This window comes from Accipiter gentilis, chromosome 33 (assembly GCF_929443795.1).
Source record: "Accipiter gentilis chromosome 33, bAccGen1.1, whole genome shotgun sequence".
Classification (NCBI taxonomy): domain Eukaryota; kingdom Metazoa; phylum Chordata; class Aves; order Accipitriformes; family Accipitridae; genus Astur; species Astur gentilis.
Window position 1 is genome coordinate 17115027 of NC_064912.1, and position 17542 is coordinate 17132568.

The 17542-nt window shown below is 37.1% G+C and overlaps 1 protein-coding gene across 7 annotated transcripts in view; it reads left to right on the forward strand.

Moving 5' to 3' along the window:
• Positions 1-17542, forward strand: part of USP22 (ubiquitin specific peptidase 22) — a 112051-nt gene that overhangs the window by 47241 nt on the left and 47268 nt on the right. For 6 of the 7 annotated variants that reach the window (XM_049835377.1, XM_049835379.1, XM_049835380.1 and 3 more), the window contains 3 exons: positions 7293-7406; positions 7945-7989; positions 12809-12910. In XM_049835377.1, coding sequence (XP_049691334.1) covers positions 7293-7406; positions 7945-7989; positions 12809-12910 — 261 coding nt within the window. The remainder of the gene's footprint in view (positions 1-7292; positions 7407-7944; positions 7990-12808; positions 12911-17542) is intronic. The other variant, XM_049835378.1, reaches the window with a different exon arrangement.

Below are 17542 nucleotides of genomic sequence, written 5' to 3' on the forward strand. Positions count from 1 at the left end.
AAAGCAGTTCCCAGCACAGTGTATGGCAGTGCTAGAGTAGCAGTTTGGTTTTTCCTTTTGCATCTAGACTCAGAAAGGGGTAGAAGAGGTCATCTGGGGATTTTACCAGCCTCTTGATTTGACTTGTGATGTTTTGCTTGGTGATGGTGTGGAGAAAAGTCTGTTAAGGAGATGAAGGCAAATGGAAAACAGCATGCAGTGTTTTATAGTTCTGTCAGAGATGCATTGTGTCGGACTAATATGTCTTTTTGATAATATAACTGATTTTCTTAGGAAATACGCTGGACCTAATTTGTGTAGATCAAGTGAACAATGTGACATTTTTAACCCCATGGAAATTGTTACTTGAGGTAGAAGTGACAGGGATTAATATAAGAATTGTAGTGTATATGAGGCAGGATAAAGAGAGACTGATGATGAATAAACTGAAAGCAGAGTGTGTAGGACACACGGACTTTACTAACAGAACCAGTCCTGGTTTACTGCTGTTTTCTAGTAATTGAAGAGAAGGAATTACATTTGTGTATGAAATTCATGAGGGTCACAAAATTCAGAGGCATTGCTTACACTGAGGAGGGCTAGGTAGTCCTGTGATAAGAATTAAATAACCTCATTGACTACAGTAATAGAAGTGAGATGAAATTTGATAGTAGAATGTACAAACTCTTTCTACTTCAATATAATAATATCCTTGTGATATCAACCAGCAGATCGTTGATTGGAAACAGAGGAGGAGGAAAGCATTTTGGATATACAGGTCAGCCATAGGGTATGGCTTTGAACCTCCAGTGTTGCTCATAGCCATTTAAAAATATGCTATTCTAGGACATATTGCACAAAGTCTTGCAGGCAAATTTTCATTTGCTTATGTGATGTGCATTCCAGCATGGCATTCCTATAGTTTAGCTCAAACTTTGAGCCAGACTGAACTCATAAGAAGGCAGCAGGCATTTGTTCATTGCAGTTTTCTTCTGCTAGGAGCTGCTCTGGTGAGTGCAGGTAGTTAGGAGCTTCTGTAAGCCATCTCTCAAAAGCTCCTCTTACTATCAGAAATGACTCCTGAAGAGTTCTCTGTACACCTGGAATATCCTTAACCCTCAGAAAGCCCACCTCTTGATTATTTACCTGCATATTGCCAGCTCTGCATGCATCTGCTTGCCTCAAACCCAACTACTAACTTCTGTGTTGTTCTGGGTCTTACTACTGCTTTTATTGAAAACAGTGTTTTGAGGTAAGTATCCATTGATCACATGAGAATATGCAGATGAGTGTAAGCAGTTTGCATCGTATCATATGGAGCAGCACCAAGACTTGGTGGCTGTGATTTGGGGGTTCTGCCCCCAAATTTCTGAAAAAAACCCCAGCAAGATTAAGTAGGGAGTGTTTAACAATTTCTCTCTTTGAAACCTGAATAATATTTTGTGGGATCAAGAAAAGGTGCTGTAGGCAGGAAGATTTCATTCTTTTCAGGATTGCTGCAAACAGGGAAATTGTTGACGGTTGTAGGGTCAGAGAAGGGCAGGGAGAAGACTGACAAAAGGCAAAATCTATTTCATAATAGAAATTGCAAGGCAACTTAAGTATAGGCATGCTACAGACTCCTCTGTAGTATACTAGGTGCGTGCACACATATTTAAGTAGTGTGTGTGTGTGATATGTGTATTTCTGCATGAGGTCAAGGAGCTGGAGTTAATATTCTGCTCATAATAAATTAACATAAAATGTTTGCCAGACCATGGTTCCTCTAAATTAACAGTTAAATTAACATTTTTGGTATGTAGATTCCATAGGGATACTAGGATATTTTTCCTTCATCTTGCCTGCCCTGGCTTGAATTTGCATGCTGATGTAGGATGATACTCTAAACCATCACAGAGGCAAATGTACAGCACAGAGGCTGGCTATTTGGCTTTCTAGTTTTATTTAAGTGGTTTGCAGGGTAGTACTGGGTACTTGCCATGTTTGGATTGCAGGCAAAACAGTCTCTTTAAACATTCAAATTCTAGATCTGTATGGGGCTAATAGGCATCTTGGAGACTTTAGAGCACAACCCACAGAACACTTCTTACCTGTTGGCTGCTGGTTTAAAAAAAGAAAAAAAAGTAGTACTTGAATAGAATGGCTTTATCTCAAATATTAGGAGAAGAGAATACCCTTTCTGTTAAATATTGAATGTGAGAGGGAAGGATAATGCTTAACTGTGGCCATTATTTTTAATGTATGTTAAAAGATTGGGTGTATCATGCTGCATTTTTGGCAACAAAAGGAAGTTTGGGGCAGGTTTGGTTTTGGTCTTCTCCCCGCCCCCTCCCCTGCCCCCAAAAGTAAGTACCTGCAATTCTCAATGGTTGCAGTGGAAGCTAAGTTTAGCAGGACTAGCTTGCTTTTTTGTTTTGTTTTGTTTGTTTGTTTTGTTTTTTTTGTTTGTGTTTTCAGGTGGGGTTTTTTTGTTGTTTGGTTGTTTTTTTGGTTTTGGTTTTTTTTGTTTGGTTGTTTTGTTAATATATATCTGTGACTAGGAGAGTTGATAAGGCTGTGATCACCTTGATAGAGACTGAGACAATAAGGGAGAAGAATGAATAGCCTTTGATATGTCTGCTCACTAGTTCCTGGCAAAAACTCAAATATGTAAGTTGATGCATCAGATGAGTCTACTAGTGTGTTTTGGCCTTTTGGTTTTGTTTTGTGTGGTTTTTATGTTCTGTTTTTTGGGGGGCTGGGGGTGGTGGTGTTTGGGGTTTATTTTTGTTTCTTACTGAGATTAGTAAGATTTTCTTACTCATATCAGGAGACCATAATATCTTCTCAGTTTAGGAATTCTGACCTGTGATGTGGGTTCCAGGTGCCAGGAAAACAGGAGGAAGGCAATCAGATACTTGTTTTGTGCTAATATATTAGATGCAAGAAAAAGTGGAGAGCTGGCTGAAGTTTAGCAAATCACTTCTTGTGGACTTGAGACTATTGTCTGAAGCTGGTTTAATGATTAACACTTAAGGTGAGAAATTAGGGCATATGAATTATCTTAGGATGTTGACTTAGAATACTGTCTAAAAGAATTACTGATTTAGTCTTCATTGTTACAAAAGTTGAACAAAAATGTAGGTGACTTGCATAGAATATGTGTGTGTTGATTTCAGGTTGATAACATGCCAAGACTGAGTCACAGAAATTGACAGTGGAATTAATTTCAATACAGGTAAAAATTGACTGCAGTTCTGAGTTGCTGTATGTTTTGTTCTACTTGAATGCAGCCAGTGCTCCAAGGAAGACGATACCAAAACATGATTCACAGATATGTCATATCTGATGGAAGTCTGTTGTATATTATGCTGAAGTATCCCATTTTCAACTGAGCAACACTAGTTCTATTCACCTGGGTCTTTCAAAAACTGAACATACAAGTTTCTTAACTGGATGAGACATGCATGCGCGCACATGCGTCCTCTGGATGTGGCACATTTCCCTGCTTTTTTACATGTTGTTATGTTCCCATCATCGCTGGTCTCTTAACATTTTCGCAGGGATGTCAGTGGATATATTTGGCAAAGTAAAGCACTCGGGCTTAAACAAAACACTTTACTTGGCTCCCAGATGGAAAGTTTGAAGACCTTTTGCTGCCTAAATTTAAACTTTCACCCCTGAGCTGTTGTCTTTCAAAATTTATTGTCACTTGCACCAGTAGATAAAGACGTTCATTCCTGTGTGATCTTCTGTGATGCCTCATTTTTTCTCCAGACTGATAGCTTTATTTTTAAATGAAAAATGAGGTATGTTTTGATTTTTTTCTCTCTTGTGTCACAGCTGCTTAGAATTTTGTATATGAAAGAGGTATGAGGAGATCTGACTTTTAAGTAAGATTAGCCTGTTGTCAGCATAGCAGGTATAAAAGCAAAGAAAAATGTTACATTCCAAGAGGCCTTTTCATTCTTAAATTACTTTGCCTGTGATCCACCATCAGGTACTTTGAATTCCTGAAACAGGAAATTAGATTAATCAAATTTAATAGAATGACATTACAATTCTTATAAATTTCTTCTGGTTCTTCCCTATGAAAGCAAAAAGTATATTTCTACTGAATGTATATTTTATTTTTCCAGTGTAATCAATTCTGTATGTGTATTAAGATAAAACTAATTTAAAGTATTCTGATTTCATCACCCTGCCACCTCCTGAGAGCTGTAGAAGTAGTGTTAGGAAAAGCAGATACTGGAAGGTAGGAGCAGCAGCCATTCTGAGGAGCCTCCTGAAAGAGATGTTCGTTGTGAGGAATGCAGGGCATCAAGGCAGAGTTGGCAGTGGATTAATCTGAAACATCTAGGCATTCTTTCTAGGTTAGTTCCCAAACTTTTTATGAATTTTAGGCCCGTTTCTGTTAGTTTTGTGATGTTAAATACTAATGCAAATGATGAAATTTGTTACATGTGTACTCTCATACTTTACTGTCATAGTGTTTTTTTTCTGAATTTTCTGGTCAGGTGTTTCAGTTTGGGTAGAGCTTCACAGCAATTCAGTTAAAAAGTAGTTTTAGCCTGTTGTGAACAAGGAGATGAAACATGTGTTGCCCCACCCACCAAATCCTTTGAGGGAGAAAGTGTTTTTTAGGAACTTTGTCCATTTGGTGTAGTGTAACTTCCGTTAGTGCTAACAAATTGCTTGCTTTGGAAGAATTTCTGTCAGTAAGACAGTCTCTTCAATGGTTCCTCCGTTGGGGACCCTTTGCCCACCACCTGCCAGGCCCTGCAGACCAGCTCTGTGGGCATGGTGGCCCACCAGAGTGACCTGGTGGTGGATATTTTGTACTTTGCCCTAGAGAAAACATTCTTTTTTCACCCCAAGATGGCCAAAATAATAAAGTATATTCCAAGGGAAAAATCTGAATTACACTAATTTGAAACAATTAACTTATGAACTTTACTAGTAGACTCTTTTCCTAGGATATTGAAACTGAGCAGCTGTGTTTTGGCTTTCATGAGAAACTCCTGCCCTTCCTTTGTGCTGTAACCAGGCCTGTATGGCTGCCTTGTCACTGGTGCTTGAGGTAATTTATCCAAAACCTATTGCAGTCTTTTTAATGACATTGAAGGTGTTGGCATATATACAAGTGTATTGTTCACATAAGTATGCTGGAGAGAGGACATTTTCTCAAGAGTCCTTAATCAGGCGCTGGACAATTACGGCTTTTACTCCGCCAGTGTTTCCGTTAAACTTTTTGATTCTTTACACCAGAAGTTCTTTCTGCTCTGAGCAAGTGGTTTGTATAAGGTGGTCTCTTGTTGGTTTTGATCTTGACATCTGTACTTCATCACTCATGGGTGTAAATCCAGAAAGCTGAGAAAAGTAAGGAATCCTCTGAGCACAGCATAGGCCTACCCATTCTGATGGTAGATTGGAAGTATTAGTGCTCACAGAGTCCTATTTATTTAATATTCTGCCAGCCCTGTTCTATTATTTGGCAGGGAGGGGGGCTGCTTGTGTGATCTTTTTAAAAAATATATGGAGAACAATATTTGACTTTGTCTTTTGAGACCAGTACCTTTAGATTTTCAACAATTCTTTGTTGAAAACTGAGCGTAGCTGGTAGTACAATAGGTAATGGAGTAAATAGCATATAACTCTAATACTCTGTAGCTTGTGATTTCCCCCCACACCACAATTGTGTAATGTTTTGTTACTGATCTTCACCACAGCTAGAATTCTTATCCCCTTTTGTGATACTCTGCTAAAGGAGTTTATTAAGTACTCTGGGCACCAGGGTGAAAATTCTGGTGTTTGGACGGTACGCAAGGTGATGCAAGTCATCCTTATTGTCATCCACAAACTGATTGTGGTCCAAATAAGCAAAACAAAAGCATGAAGCACAGAAGCAAGATGACAGCCAAGAGACATTATGGAAACTTGTTTAAAGTAATTGTTCCCTTTATTATGTAAAAGGAAAAATAACAAACAATTTGACACAATCATTGACAAAGTGATTTTTGAAAGAGGAGGAGGGGAAAAAAGGGTGCAGAGGACTAAAGGAAAGGGGTAGCAGGTTGTGAGAGGAGTAGAAGCTGTGAAGGGTGGATGAGGTGTGATTAGAAAGAAACCTTACCAAGCTTACCAACCTTACCTAGAAACTTTACCACAAGCACTGGCCCACTAACAGGGGAGGATGAAGACTTTACTTTGTTTGCTTGATGAGACTGACAGCAGAATTCCTGCTGTGTGGCATGCGGTTTGGCTTATTTATGACTTCAGAGTAATTCATTGCTGTTTCTTGCAGGCCACCTAATGTGGTAATGATTTCCTTTGTTTAAAACAAGTTTCCACTGTAGTGAGATTATTTTAATAGTGCTATTTATCTGGGAAAAAAATGGAATTTGGAAATAAAATAAATCGAGGATATACTCTTGAGGGAGAATGGCGATGTGTTTCTCAGCTGTCTGCTGGATGCAGATTGTAGTTTAGTAGCTGGCTAAGAATTTGTTAGTGCCCACTGCATTTTATATATTTTTTTATTTATTTTTAACTTTGACTGTGGCTTTTTTCCATATCTTTGTAGTGAAAATGAGCAATTTGCTATGATTAGTTTGCATTTCCTTCTTCCTTGGTATATGTTGAGCAAAATGTCATTTCCCAGTTAGTTTTATTTCATTTCTTGCCTTTCTTTTGTTTACAATTGTGTAAGAAAAATATTTTTAACATTGGTCAGTGTTCATATGTCCATTCTGAAAGGGTGTGCGAAACGAGAAATTGAGACACATGTAACCCATGGAATAAAATACTCCAGAAAACCATTCCCCTGGACAAGTATCTTTGAGTTTTCAGTGCTGTCTTCTGTTTGAGCTTTCATTTGGATTTTAAGTAGGTGCTTTGTAATTGTTTCAATGGCTTTGAATAGAAATTATTGAAGTCTTAGAAAAAGACAATTCAAACTTATATATCAAATCTTACGGTACTAGTTCTGCATGTATTGTAGTCAGTTGCTGTAATTATGCCTTTTGGTTACTTATGTCTTCGAAAAATATATTGTGAATTACAAACAACTTTAAGGCAGCTAATGCTTTGTTGTCTTGCACAGTTTTCTTGCTGTGCCAGAAGCAATTGAAGAACTCATACTGTCACTGGAAAATGTCTCTTTTTCCTTTTTTTTTTTTTTTTTTTCCCCCTCCAGATTATAAGGTACAGATTTTACTTTTTCTGGACTGCTGAGAAGAAAGAGTGCCTGACTTGGAAGCCTGCTTTAAAATGTCTTCTAGTTTATGAACTCACGTCTTTTTTTCCTCCTCCCCAACTTCCCTTCTGTTTTGCAGCCATAGACCTTTTGTATGGGGGTATATACTGCTTTATGTGTCAAGATTACATATACGACAAAGACATGGAACAAATTGCCAAAGAAGAACAACGAAAAGCTTGGAAATTACAAGGTTTGGTTTTCCTGCCTGAATTTCTTGTTTCTATTTTTAATCATACCTGTCCCTCCCATTTGTCAATGGCAAAAACCAGTAAGGGGAAGAAAAAGCTCTTTAGAGATAGTAGTGCAGGCCATGGGAGAAAAGAGATGTCTAGCTGTTACCTTCCAGGAGTTAGACTGTTAGTTTAACATGTGCGCCGCACCTAATTGTAGCAAAAATATTTTATTTTTAATTACAAAAAAAAAAAAATATCTAACATTAACCCTGCAAAACTTGCATAATATCAGTCAGATCTGTATGAGGTAGAAAATTTAACGGTCTGCTCCTTTAGGCTTATTTACGTGATATAGGTAATAAATCTGTTCCCCTCACATGAAATGCCACCCTTGTGTGTGATTATTTTTTTTTTTTTAATAGAACGTGCCAGCTTACTTACACACCTGTGCTTTCATGGTACACGCACAGTATCTATGTAGAAATATTTACACACAAATATATGTACACACATTTGTTTTATTGAGTTTGCTTTCCCTAATTTTTTCTTTTTTAGCCTTCACCCCAACAGTGGTTTCTCACTACCAGTGTACAATGACAGGTAAGAGGCGTGGGCTGGCGACGCACTTCACTAACAAGCGTCCCTTTGCTGATTATCCTGCCATTTTAGACATGAATCACAGTTAAGAATGCCAGTTTTATCGTGCAAATTGTTTTCCTCTTGTTTGGATATGTTCCAATGATTGAATAATTATAGCAGACTTGATTTCATATGCCCTTTCCTTGATAGAATTACTCTAAAACAAACCTTTTCTCCTTTTATTGGGAAAGGAAAGGGAAGTAGCATTTATCTTAAACTGAGTAGTTTTTAAGCATCATTTATAAATGCTTGTCATCTTCCATTTCCAGTGGCCTCTAGGGGGTATGTTTTCTTAAAGTGGGAAAGTCTGTATTTGAAGACAGATGACTTCTGTCTGGTAATGTCTCTTACTGAATCCATGGCATCCTGTTTCAATGTGACAGCCTTAGTCAGGGCTGATATGACTTCAAACCATTCTTAACCTCATTTCCAATTTTAAAAATAGCAGCTAACATCGTATTAACTAGAGCTTTTCTGATGGCATATCAAAAGTATAGCTGCTTTTACTTAGTTCCTACTACAGATCCCATTCTACTTTCTGCTTATTCCCCATTTTGAAGGAGTTGATTCAGAGGAAAGGAGGATAGTGAGATTGTCAGTGAGTTCTAGAACAAGAAAATATAGCTTAAAAAGCTTTAGCACAAAGCACTGGTTTTCAAAGCAAGACACAACAGAAACATGTTTTTAAACCTTTCATTTAGTCTATGCACCTCTTCTGAAAACTCCTTCAAATGCTTCTGAACTGTGTTGTTGGGGCACCAAATTAATCAACTACAGCAACATAACACTTCTTTGTGATGCTACGGAAGAGAAAGACCCCCCAGTTCCTTACCCTTGAATATGTACATTTGAAGAGCAATTTCTTAATTATGTTGTCCTTAGCAAATGATATATTTGTGTCTTCTGGACTGAGATGCAGCCAGTTTGTCCTCCAGTGGACATCAGGCTGCTATAGCTTATATTCTAGGGTAATTACAGCTACAAGATTGTTCATCTTGTCATCTGGACCGCAGAGTTCTGCGGTGAAGGGAGGAATCACCAAGAGGAACTGCCAGGCAGGAAACATTCTCTGTACTGTTTAATTGACTAATGACTAGCATATTAAATATATATATATATATGAATGTATATTTATATGAATATGCACATTGTATCTTCTGTCCCTGGAGAACAAATCTGTAATGACCAATGAAGATATAAAATGAAGGAATAGACAACAATACACTTTAAATTACTGGAGTACACAGTATAGACATTTTTTCTTTGAAGTCATGGCATAGGGTCTTTTGTTTTATGGCTTTTTATCATGAAACCATGTGTATTTCCCCACAAATTTATCTAAGGTATGAGAAAGGGAGATACATGAGAGAAGTAAGGGAGAACTATGTCCTTTTCCCCTTCTTTCTCCATTGCTTCAGTCCATCCCCTCCTTCCTATAGTGACTCACGTTATCTGAAAGACTTTTAAAGTAGAAAGGGGGAGGAAACCCTTCTTCTTCTAAACTGAATGTCAAGATTAGTACAAACCCCAAACTCAGTGTCTTGGGTTTATGTTTCTACCACAGTTAGTTTACCTCATATAGTGTTGCCAGCTTAAAGAAGTTAAGTGAATCCAGTCTGCAAAAAGTGAGGTTGGCTTAAAAATTGAAGAGTGAATTTGTATATTTTCAAATTTCTATCCACAGTGCTTGAAGGCTGTTAGTATATACTTTAATAGATACTCACATAACAACATGATGCCTGGAGAAAAAACTTTAAGAAAAACCCCAAATATCATGAGATTCATTTCATACTCCTGTAATATTAACACTTAGTGTGATGAGTTCCCATGTCCAGCTGTAGTTCAGGGTTATATGATATAACTCTGAACAAGTTGCAACTCTACCATTTTTTTTCTCTGCTATTCGATATTCTTTAATAATGAGGGAGGTGAGAATATGTGGAGCCCTTCATTCTAATTAATATTTGGATTTGGGGGAGGGGAAAAGGGGGGATTTCCTGAGCATAGCAAACTAAACGATCTATATTAATGATTACTTGCAAAATTCTGACTTTTATAAATTAGATCCTTCATTGCCTTTTCCTTCACTCATCCATAGGTCCCTGATAAAGTCTCTGAAAAATTAAAATTTGTGTATTTGACCTAATAAAATTAATGCTTGGATGGAGATTTCACATGGTGACTTGACTCTCTGGCTATTTTATAGCATCACTTTTAAAATGATGAATTTTCACTCCTATAACGCTACTTTCCTTTAATTGTAAACGGTAACCTGTGCATGTTTTGCAGATCTTTAAGGTAGTTTATACTGGAGTTATTGGCATGTTTGTGGGTGTTATTAAACCTTTTATTAAACCTTTTTCCTTCTTTGTGTGTGATTTTTTTTTTTTAATTTTTAAACGCCAAACCACTCCTAATAAATGGTTCAGTCTTTTTTTCCAAATTTTCAAGAGTAATAAAACCTCAATATTCTTGTTAAATTACGTAGCTGGAACAGAACACTTTTTAATTTCTGTCTCTGACTTAAATTGTGCTCTTTCTAATGAAAGGCTTCTGTAAGAAAGTTTTCTGTCTGTTTTGCTCTGTGTTTGTTGTGGCATTAACTGTACATGGTTTTCTGTTTGGTTTCATTTCTTTTTAATTGAAGCGTATTTGATTCACCCAGAGTCCTGCAAAGTAATCCAGTCTGTCATGTTTAACTTTACTTGAAGAGCTGTTCTTGTGAAATGCTTTGGTCTCCATCCTCTATAAGCATTTAAGCTCTATAATTATATATAGATATATATAAATATATATGAATAGTCCTGCTGACATATATGGAACTATTGCATGCCTAAAGTTGAGCGCACATGTGTTTCCAGGTGTGAATTTTGTTATATTTTATTTAAACCAGGAGTTAAACGTATCCAAGTTTTTTGGTTTTTTTATTATGAGACTTCATCCCGTTGTCAGATGATACTAACTGTGTTTGGCCATGTTTAAACTACAGTGAACCCAAATGCAAGAGTTTAAGTTTACAGCTGGCCAGTGCAATAGCTGGTACTAGCACAGTGTTGAAAATTATTTTGAGTTTTTTTACAAACCAATTTATATAAATTCCTAAGGGAGTATTACAAATACAAAAAGGGTTGCTGAAGACATGTAATATAAAACTTTTTCCAAGCCAATGTTCTGTCATATGTGAACTGTCCATATGTGCGTCTCTAAAGTTGCTTCGTTCATTTGCCTATGTGTACTGTATAGTGTATTCAAAGCATTGCAGCTGTTTTATCTCATCAATCTGTTACACAGTAATTAGTTTCCTTTTCTGTTTTCCTGGGTGTGTAGCTTGATGCTGAACCTTGGATAAAGGAAAGGGACTATATGATTCTGGTATTCTTTCTTATGCTTCTTGCATAATCTATTGTTGAATCAAATAAAGTGAGAGATGGGTGCATCTATGTAAATAAGATTTTTCTAGTCCTGTAGAATCTGAAAATGAGACCTTTTATTACTAGAACCTGGAGGGTCAGTAGTAACTATGAATTGAACATTTTTGGGTGGGTAGCTTCTGACAAGCATAGCTATTTCTGAAAATGAAGATCAAAAAGCTATTAAAATTTAATGTATATTATGCAGAATGTGTAAGCCTCTAGCTATATTTTCTACTCTTCTTCTTTTCATATGTATGATTTATAATTTATTTTCTGTAGCACAGCACTGTTTCTGCTCATGCATTCTGTGAAAAATAACTCTTAATTGACTTTAATCCTCAGTTTTAGAATAGATTGCTTGTCATCTTATTATTCTTTATTTTTTAATGCCAAGATGCTTTCGTGACTCACTATAATTGACCTTGCGTAGTAATTTCTCTGTGCTACATAGAATGCTGCAGCAATACTTAGCTGGTCAGCACATGAGTCGTCACTGTTGTGTTTTTCTTGTATCGAATTTACACTGAACACAACTCTGTGCTTACTTCAGGTCTATTCTCTGTACGACTTACCTGACTCATTTCTACTGTGCTTTCCTTTGAACAAAAGAAATGTATTGGAAATACAGTGTTGATGTTTAAAGAGAAGGATGACAAATATTAGCTGCAGCTCATGAGAAAGGGTAGTTAAGTATTTGGAGAGTTTTGGTTGGTTGGTGGGAAGAGGGTTATGTTTAAACCTACTACTAATTGTGGTTTTAGGTAATGTAGATATGTCAGTAAAGTGAATCTCAAGTATTAGAACTTGCTAATATCTAGTCCTACATCAGTGGTTATAAGGAGGGGTCATACTCTGTAATGGTATATCATAAAACATGTAGTAACTGTTCAATATATTGAATTACTAAATTCTGCTGTTCATCTGTAAAGATTAAACCTGTATCTGTCCATTAAGTTGGGTCAGTTTTGATTTATTTTGATTATCCTATATCCTAAAATGATATGGTGGTTTTGTCATTTGACCTCCTCTGAGCACAAAGAAATGCACTTTTGAGTAATAGTGGATTTATTCTTGTGCTGGAATTTCTCTTTAACTGAAAGGAGGACTATAATTCAATAATGGCAAATTTTTGGGGGCTAGGTATTTTTTATAAGTAAAGAAGTGTTTTTCTTTTAGTTCTTATAGTTTTGAAGATTGGTTGATATCTTTCTGAACAGTATTGGGGGGGGTAAAAAGAAATCAGTCTCTTGTAGTTGTACATAGATTCAACCTAACTTAATGGGCAGTATGTTGAAACTTTTTACTTGAACAGAGTTTTTAATCCTTTTACTAAACAACTTCCTGAAACTTTCTTTTCATCTGCTTAGGCATTGGAGAGAAGTATTCAACATGGGAGCCAACCAAACGAGAGTTAGAATTGCTACGACACAACCCCAAGCGGAGAAAAATAACCACAAACTGCACCATAGGTAAGTTCTAGAAATCCTTTTGAAAGGCGATTCTCAGCCACTTGTATGTTCAAAACTCTGTGTTGTTTTTCCATAAATATTTTTACTGTGAGGTAATTGTAGTGGATTTCCGTAACTGTTAGGATAACAAAATACATTTATTTTACACTACCTTTTTCTCACTGCAGAAGGATATCTGCTCTGTCACTTCAGGTACTGATGATGATTCATCTGTGTAACAGCTACAAAACAGAACTTTTTTTTGACAATGTTCAGTTAAAGACTTTAGCAGAAATCAGTGATACTATCTCGTCAGTCTTCATCAGAGATCCTGTGCAGGTGTATGAAGGGAAATCCTGTAGTTGAGATGTATCCTCAACTATAGCAATCTGTTGGTAAACCTGTTTTTAGCAGATAGAATAAGCACAGTGATGTCTTTCTGCTTCATGTTCTAAACTCTAAGTGGGGTGTCTTCAATTTCATATTGACTCTGAAATGATGTAATTTGTTCTCCAGTGTGTGTCAAATAGCAGTTTTGAAATGCATATCAAATGCTTAGAGTTCAGTAGTCTTGAGCAAAGAACTATCTGAAACACGGGGATATCTACTTATGGCTGAGCAGTATTTGGGTAAGGGTGATGAAATGAACAGCATTTTCCAATTTTTTTCTGCTGTCTTTAGGTTGGGGGAGTAGAGGCTTAAAACCAGCTTCCTGACAAGCTCTAATGAAGATTATTGGGCATTTTCCTATACTGTTAAATGCACAGTAACATTTTAATGGTGAAGGTACAAGGTTGGAGATGTAGCTATAGACATTGCAAGCAGGAAACTGTTTAAAAAGGTTTTTCTCCTATTTTTAAGCTACTTACTGTTTTATGGGAACGCATCACACTTTCAGCACAGTTGCTTTTGTCAAAATACGCTGAACGTAATTGCTAAAACTTTGTAATATCATGTTTCTAATATAGTAAGTCATATTAAATCCAAAATATGTGCATATTGATTTGGAAAAATGGACTGAGAAGCACAGAGTAAGTTGAAAATGCATATAGAATGGTAATTCTAAAGAAGGGACCTATGCATTTGCAATAGTGGAACAGGAAAGACAGTTGGAAAAACATCTGGACTTTGGAAACTTCAAGCAGCCTAGGAAAAAATAACGAGGCAAAGATTGCTTGCATCATGTTCACACTGGGATTTTGTGTTTTATGAAACTCTAGTACATTTTGTAAAGATGGTTACAAATTACTTAAGATAATAGAACTGCACAAGGGAAAAAAAGTTTGGTAGAATTTTGAAGGTGAGTGTGACCTTTCTGAAGAATTGAAGCACATTTCTGTGTTTCTCTTTCCAATTCGAAGGAATGCTATGCCTACTCTTAAAGGTTTTTAAATTTTTCAGTCTGTTTAAAAAGGACATGTCTGGTTGCATGAAATCTCATACAACGCTGCATGGGCGGGGGTGCTCTCATGAAACACAGGGGATAAGGGAAATGACTGATCTCTTTACTTCTGCAGGCATGCTTTTAATAATTTCTCCTACTGAGCCCTGGAGCTGACTATGTGCTGAGATTTAGAAAGAGAAAAAAATCAAAGCACCCAGGAGACATAATGCAGTTTTGGGCTACAGTTAAAAGGAAAAAACTAGCTTTCTTTCACAAAAATACATTGGGGGTTTAGCTGAAGGAAGAAAAGACCTGCCATTGTCCTTGAGTCTTTTCTCTCCATCTAACCTGCTGCTAAATATATATCTGCTTCAGAGTCTTTTTTCCCTTCACTTTCCTCACGTTGACTTGTCTGTTTGCAGTTTCAGATCAGTGAAGAGCCTATATGCAGACTGAAATGCTGCAATTATCTGGACATTCCCATTTCTCTCTCTTTCTAATAATTAAGTCTTTTTTATCAATCCCATAGCAGATATTAGTGAATCCAGTTTTACCTTGAGGTAGGTAAATGGCTCAGAGAACAGGCGTAATGTCCAGTTTTATTGGTTCTGAAAATGAAGATGATGTTGATAACCATCTGTAATAAGTATTGCATATCTGTTGATCAGCTCTGTTTACAAAAGAGTCTGTTAAAGCATAACCAGCTGCCTTTTATGTATAAAATGCTCTCTGCAAAGCTGTTTTAAGAGCAAGGCCAGGGGTGTTTGCTGCTTTCTGTCTTACCTCCAGAGATATACTGATGTCAGTTGGAAGACGGCATGTTTAACTGCTCTGCGGTGACCTTCTGAAATGGTTAGTGTGCTGATGCCTGTTTCAGCATTTGTGTAAGACAAATGTATCAGTATTATAACTAAAGTAGGTGGGACAGTACTCTGAAATGTGGACAGGCATGGCCTTGAAAGGATATACTTTTATGTGAAGGGCTTGCATATGATTTTGAGCCCTAATAGTAAAATACATTAAACTTGATGTTATTCATATCTAGAACACACTTAGGTGGTAAAGTATGTTTTGTTGTAGTTTCCTGTTATGTCTGTATTATTTGCATGACACTCATTTAGGTGAATGTTTTATTCTGTGGCAGAACCTTCTTTGTACATAAAGGGATATTTTTATTCCACTTGTGTAGCAATCTCATGATGCTTCTCAAACAGCTGGATGTGTCTGCTACTTTTTGAGCTGTTTGAACTTTTGTACAGCTGCAGGATCCTTGTGTCTTTCACTGGCACCATAAATTAAATCTGAAGAATACTCAGTCATGAAATGAATATGTCATGGAGGATTAAACTGGTAGTTCATTAGAGGGGACACTGTGCAAAACTCCTAGCTTTTGATTTAGTGAAATGAAATTGTGTTTCCACTTACAGGACAATTTGAAACCCATTGAAGAAGGAACTTCTTGTTTACATCCTTAAAAAAACAAACCCAAAACTCAACAAAAAACCAGCTTAACAAAACCCCATAAATTTTGCTTGGGTCTCTTAAAACGGATTGTGTTTCCATCTCAGAGATATTTTTCCAGCTAGTAAGAAGATAGAGTAGGTAACTTTGCTTGAATCACTATTTTGCCATTGAGCAAATTGCTCTTCATATGAAAACTCACACTGGGCATGGCTACAGGCTATAGAAACTGTGCCGATTCCTGCTTTTTGGGATATAAACAAAAGGCTGTTCCTAATGTGGGCACATAAGCATCTTCAAAGTGACGTGGAACACTGTTAAAAAGTGGAAACATTGAGCTATCTATGTGTAAGAAGGCATGATGAAAAAATCTCGCATAGTGTGCTGATTCCTGCTTTTTGGGATATAAACAAAAGGCTGTTCCTAATGTGGGCACATAAGCATCTTCAAAGTGACGTGGAACACTGTTAACAAGTGGAAACATTGAGCTATCTATGTGTAAGAAGGCATGATGAAAAAATCTCACATAGTGTGGATTTTATGTGGGGCATCTCATATTCTGATGTCCTAGCAGACTTGAAATGTTTCTGTATTTCAAGACATTCAAGAAGAGTGTAGTCTACTCAGACCATAAACATGCTCTTCGTTGCAGTATCAGCTCAAGACGTTCTCAGACCGTGTTGTGCCCCAGATGCTATAGCATGCTGCCTTTTTCATTGTGCTGGCACAGTTGTTTTCAGGTGAACTAGATCAGGCTTACTGGGGGGAATGTAGAGGGTGAGTGGAAAGTAGAAATTTCCTAAGTTATTGTATGTTGTTCTCAGCAGCAGTACGGAATCATGGCTTAGACAATTCTTAGAGTATTTTTATTCTTAGTCATGCTCTTGATTTTGGGCTGAAGCTGATGTTTCAAACATCCTGTAAACACCAAAACTTTTATACGGAAAATTAGGTAAGACTTAACAACAACTAAGTTAGATTCTAGCAGCATAAAAGGAAAACCTAATTTTTTCAGTCTCTTCTTGTCTGTGAAGAGGCTGCCCTCAGCAAGTGAGGTTACTGACCAAGCTCCAAGTTCACAATCAAATTTTTTATTACTGGGTTGGACTACAAGTGAAAGTGATACAGTATCTTTTGGGAACTATTTTCCAAAGCTCATCTTGCTCTGCTAACATTAGTACCCCCAGCAGATAAGTTCTCCTGAGTACATGAAGTATTAGCATGGGATCAGCTGGTCTCCAATTAGCATATGAAGTGACTTTGTGGCTAAAGATTGGTATATTAACAATAGGAAGAATTAGACTCCCAAGGCACATGGGTAATTAGCAGGAGCCACCTGGGATTCCCATTTGCAGTGTTGCAAAGAGGCAGAGGGGATAGCCTTTGTAGGAGACTGAGCAAATCCTTTTCAGAAAGAATGATGAGGTGTGGGGGAGGTGGCAAAAACAATAGCTACGTGGGAGTAGCAGGTGGTTTTTGCAGCTGTGCAATGCTAAGCAGTGTGATGTGACAAAGAGCAGCATGAGTGGAATAAATATTGCAGCAGAGCTCCCATGTAAAGGTGGCAAGGGAAGAGGAACAGTGGCCTGGAAAATATTTCTGGTTCTCTAGACAAGCAACCAGGAGCATTTCCACTTCTGTAGAAGTAGCGGTAACTTGAAGGTGTTGAAGACTATGTTAGTACTTGGAAGCTTTTTTGTGGGATCCTTCTGTTCCTGTTTTACCTTGTCATGAGCTCTGACTATTGGACTGAGTTGTGTAATGTTTTTCCTAGGTCTAAAATTGATAAACCTGATAGTAAAACTAAA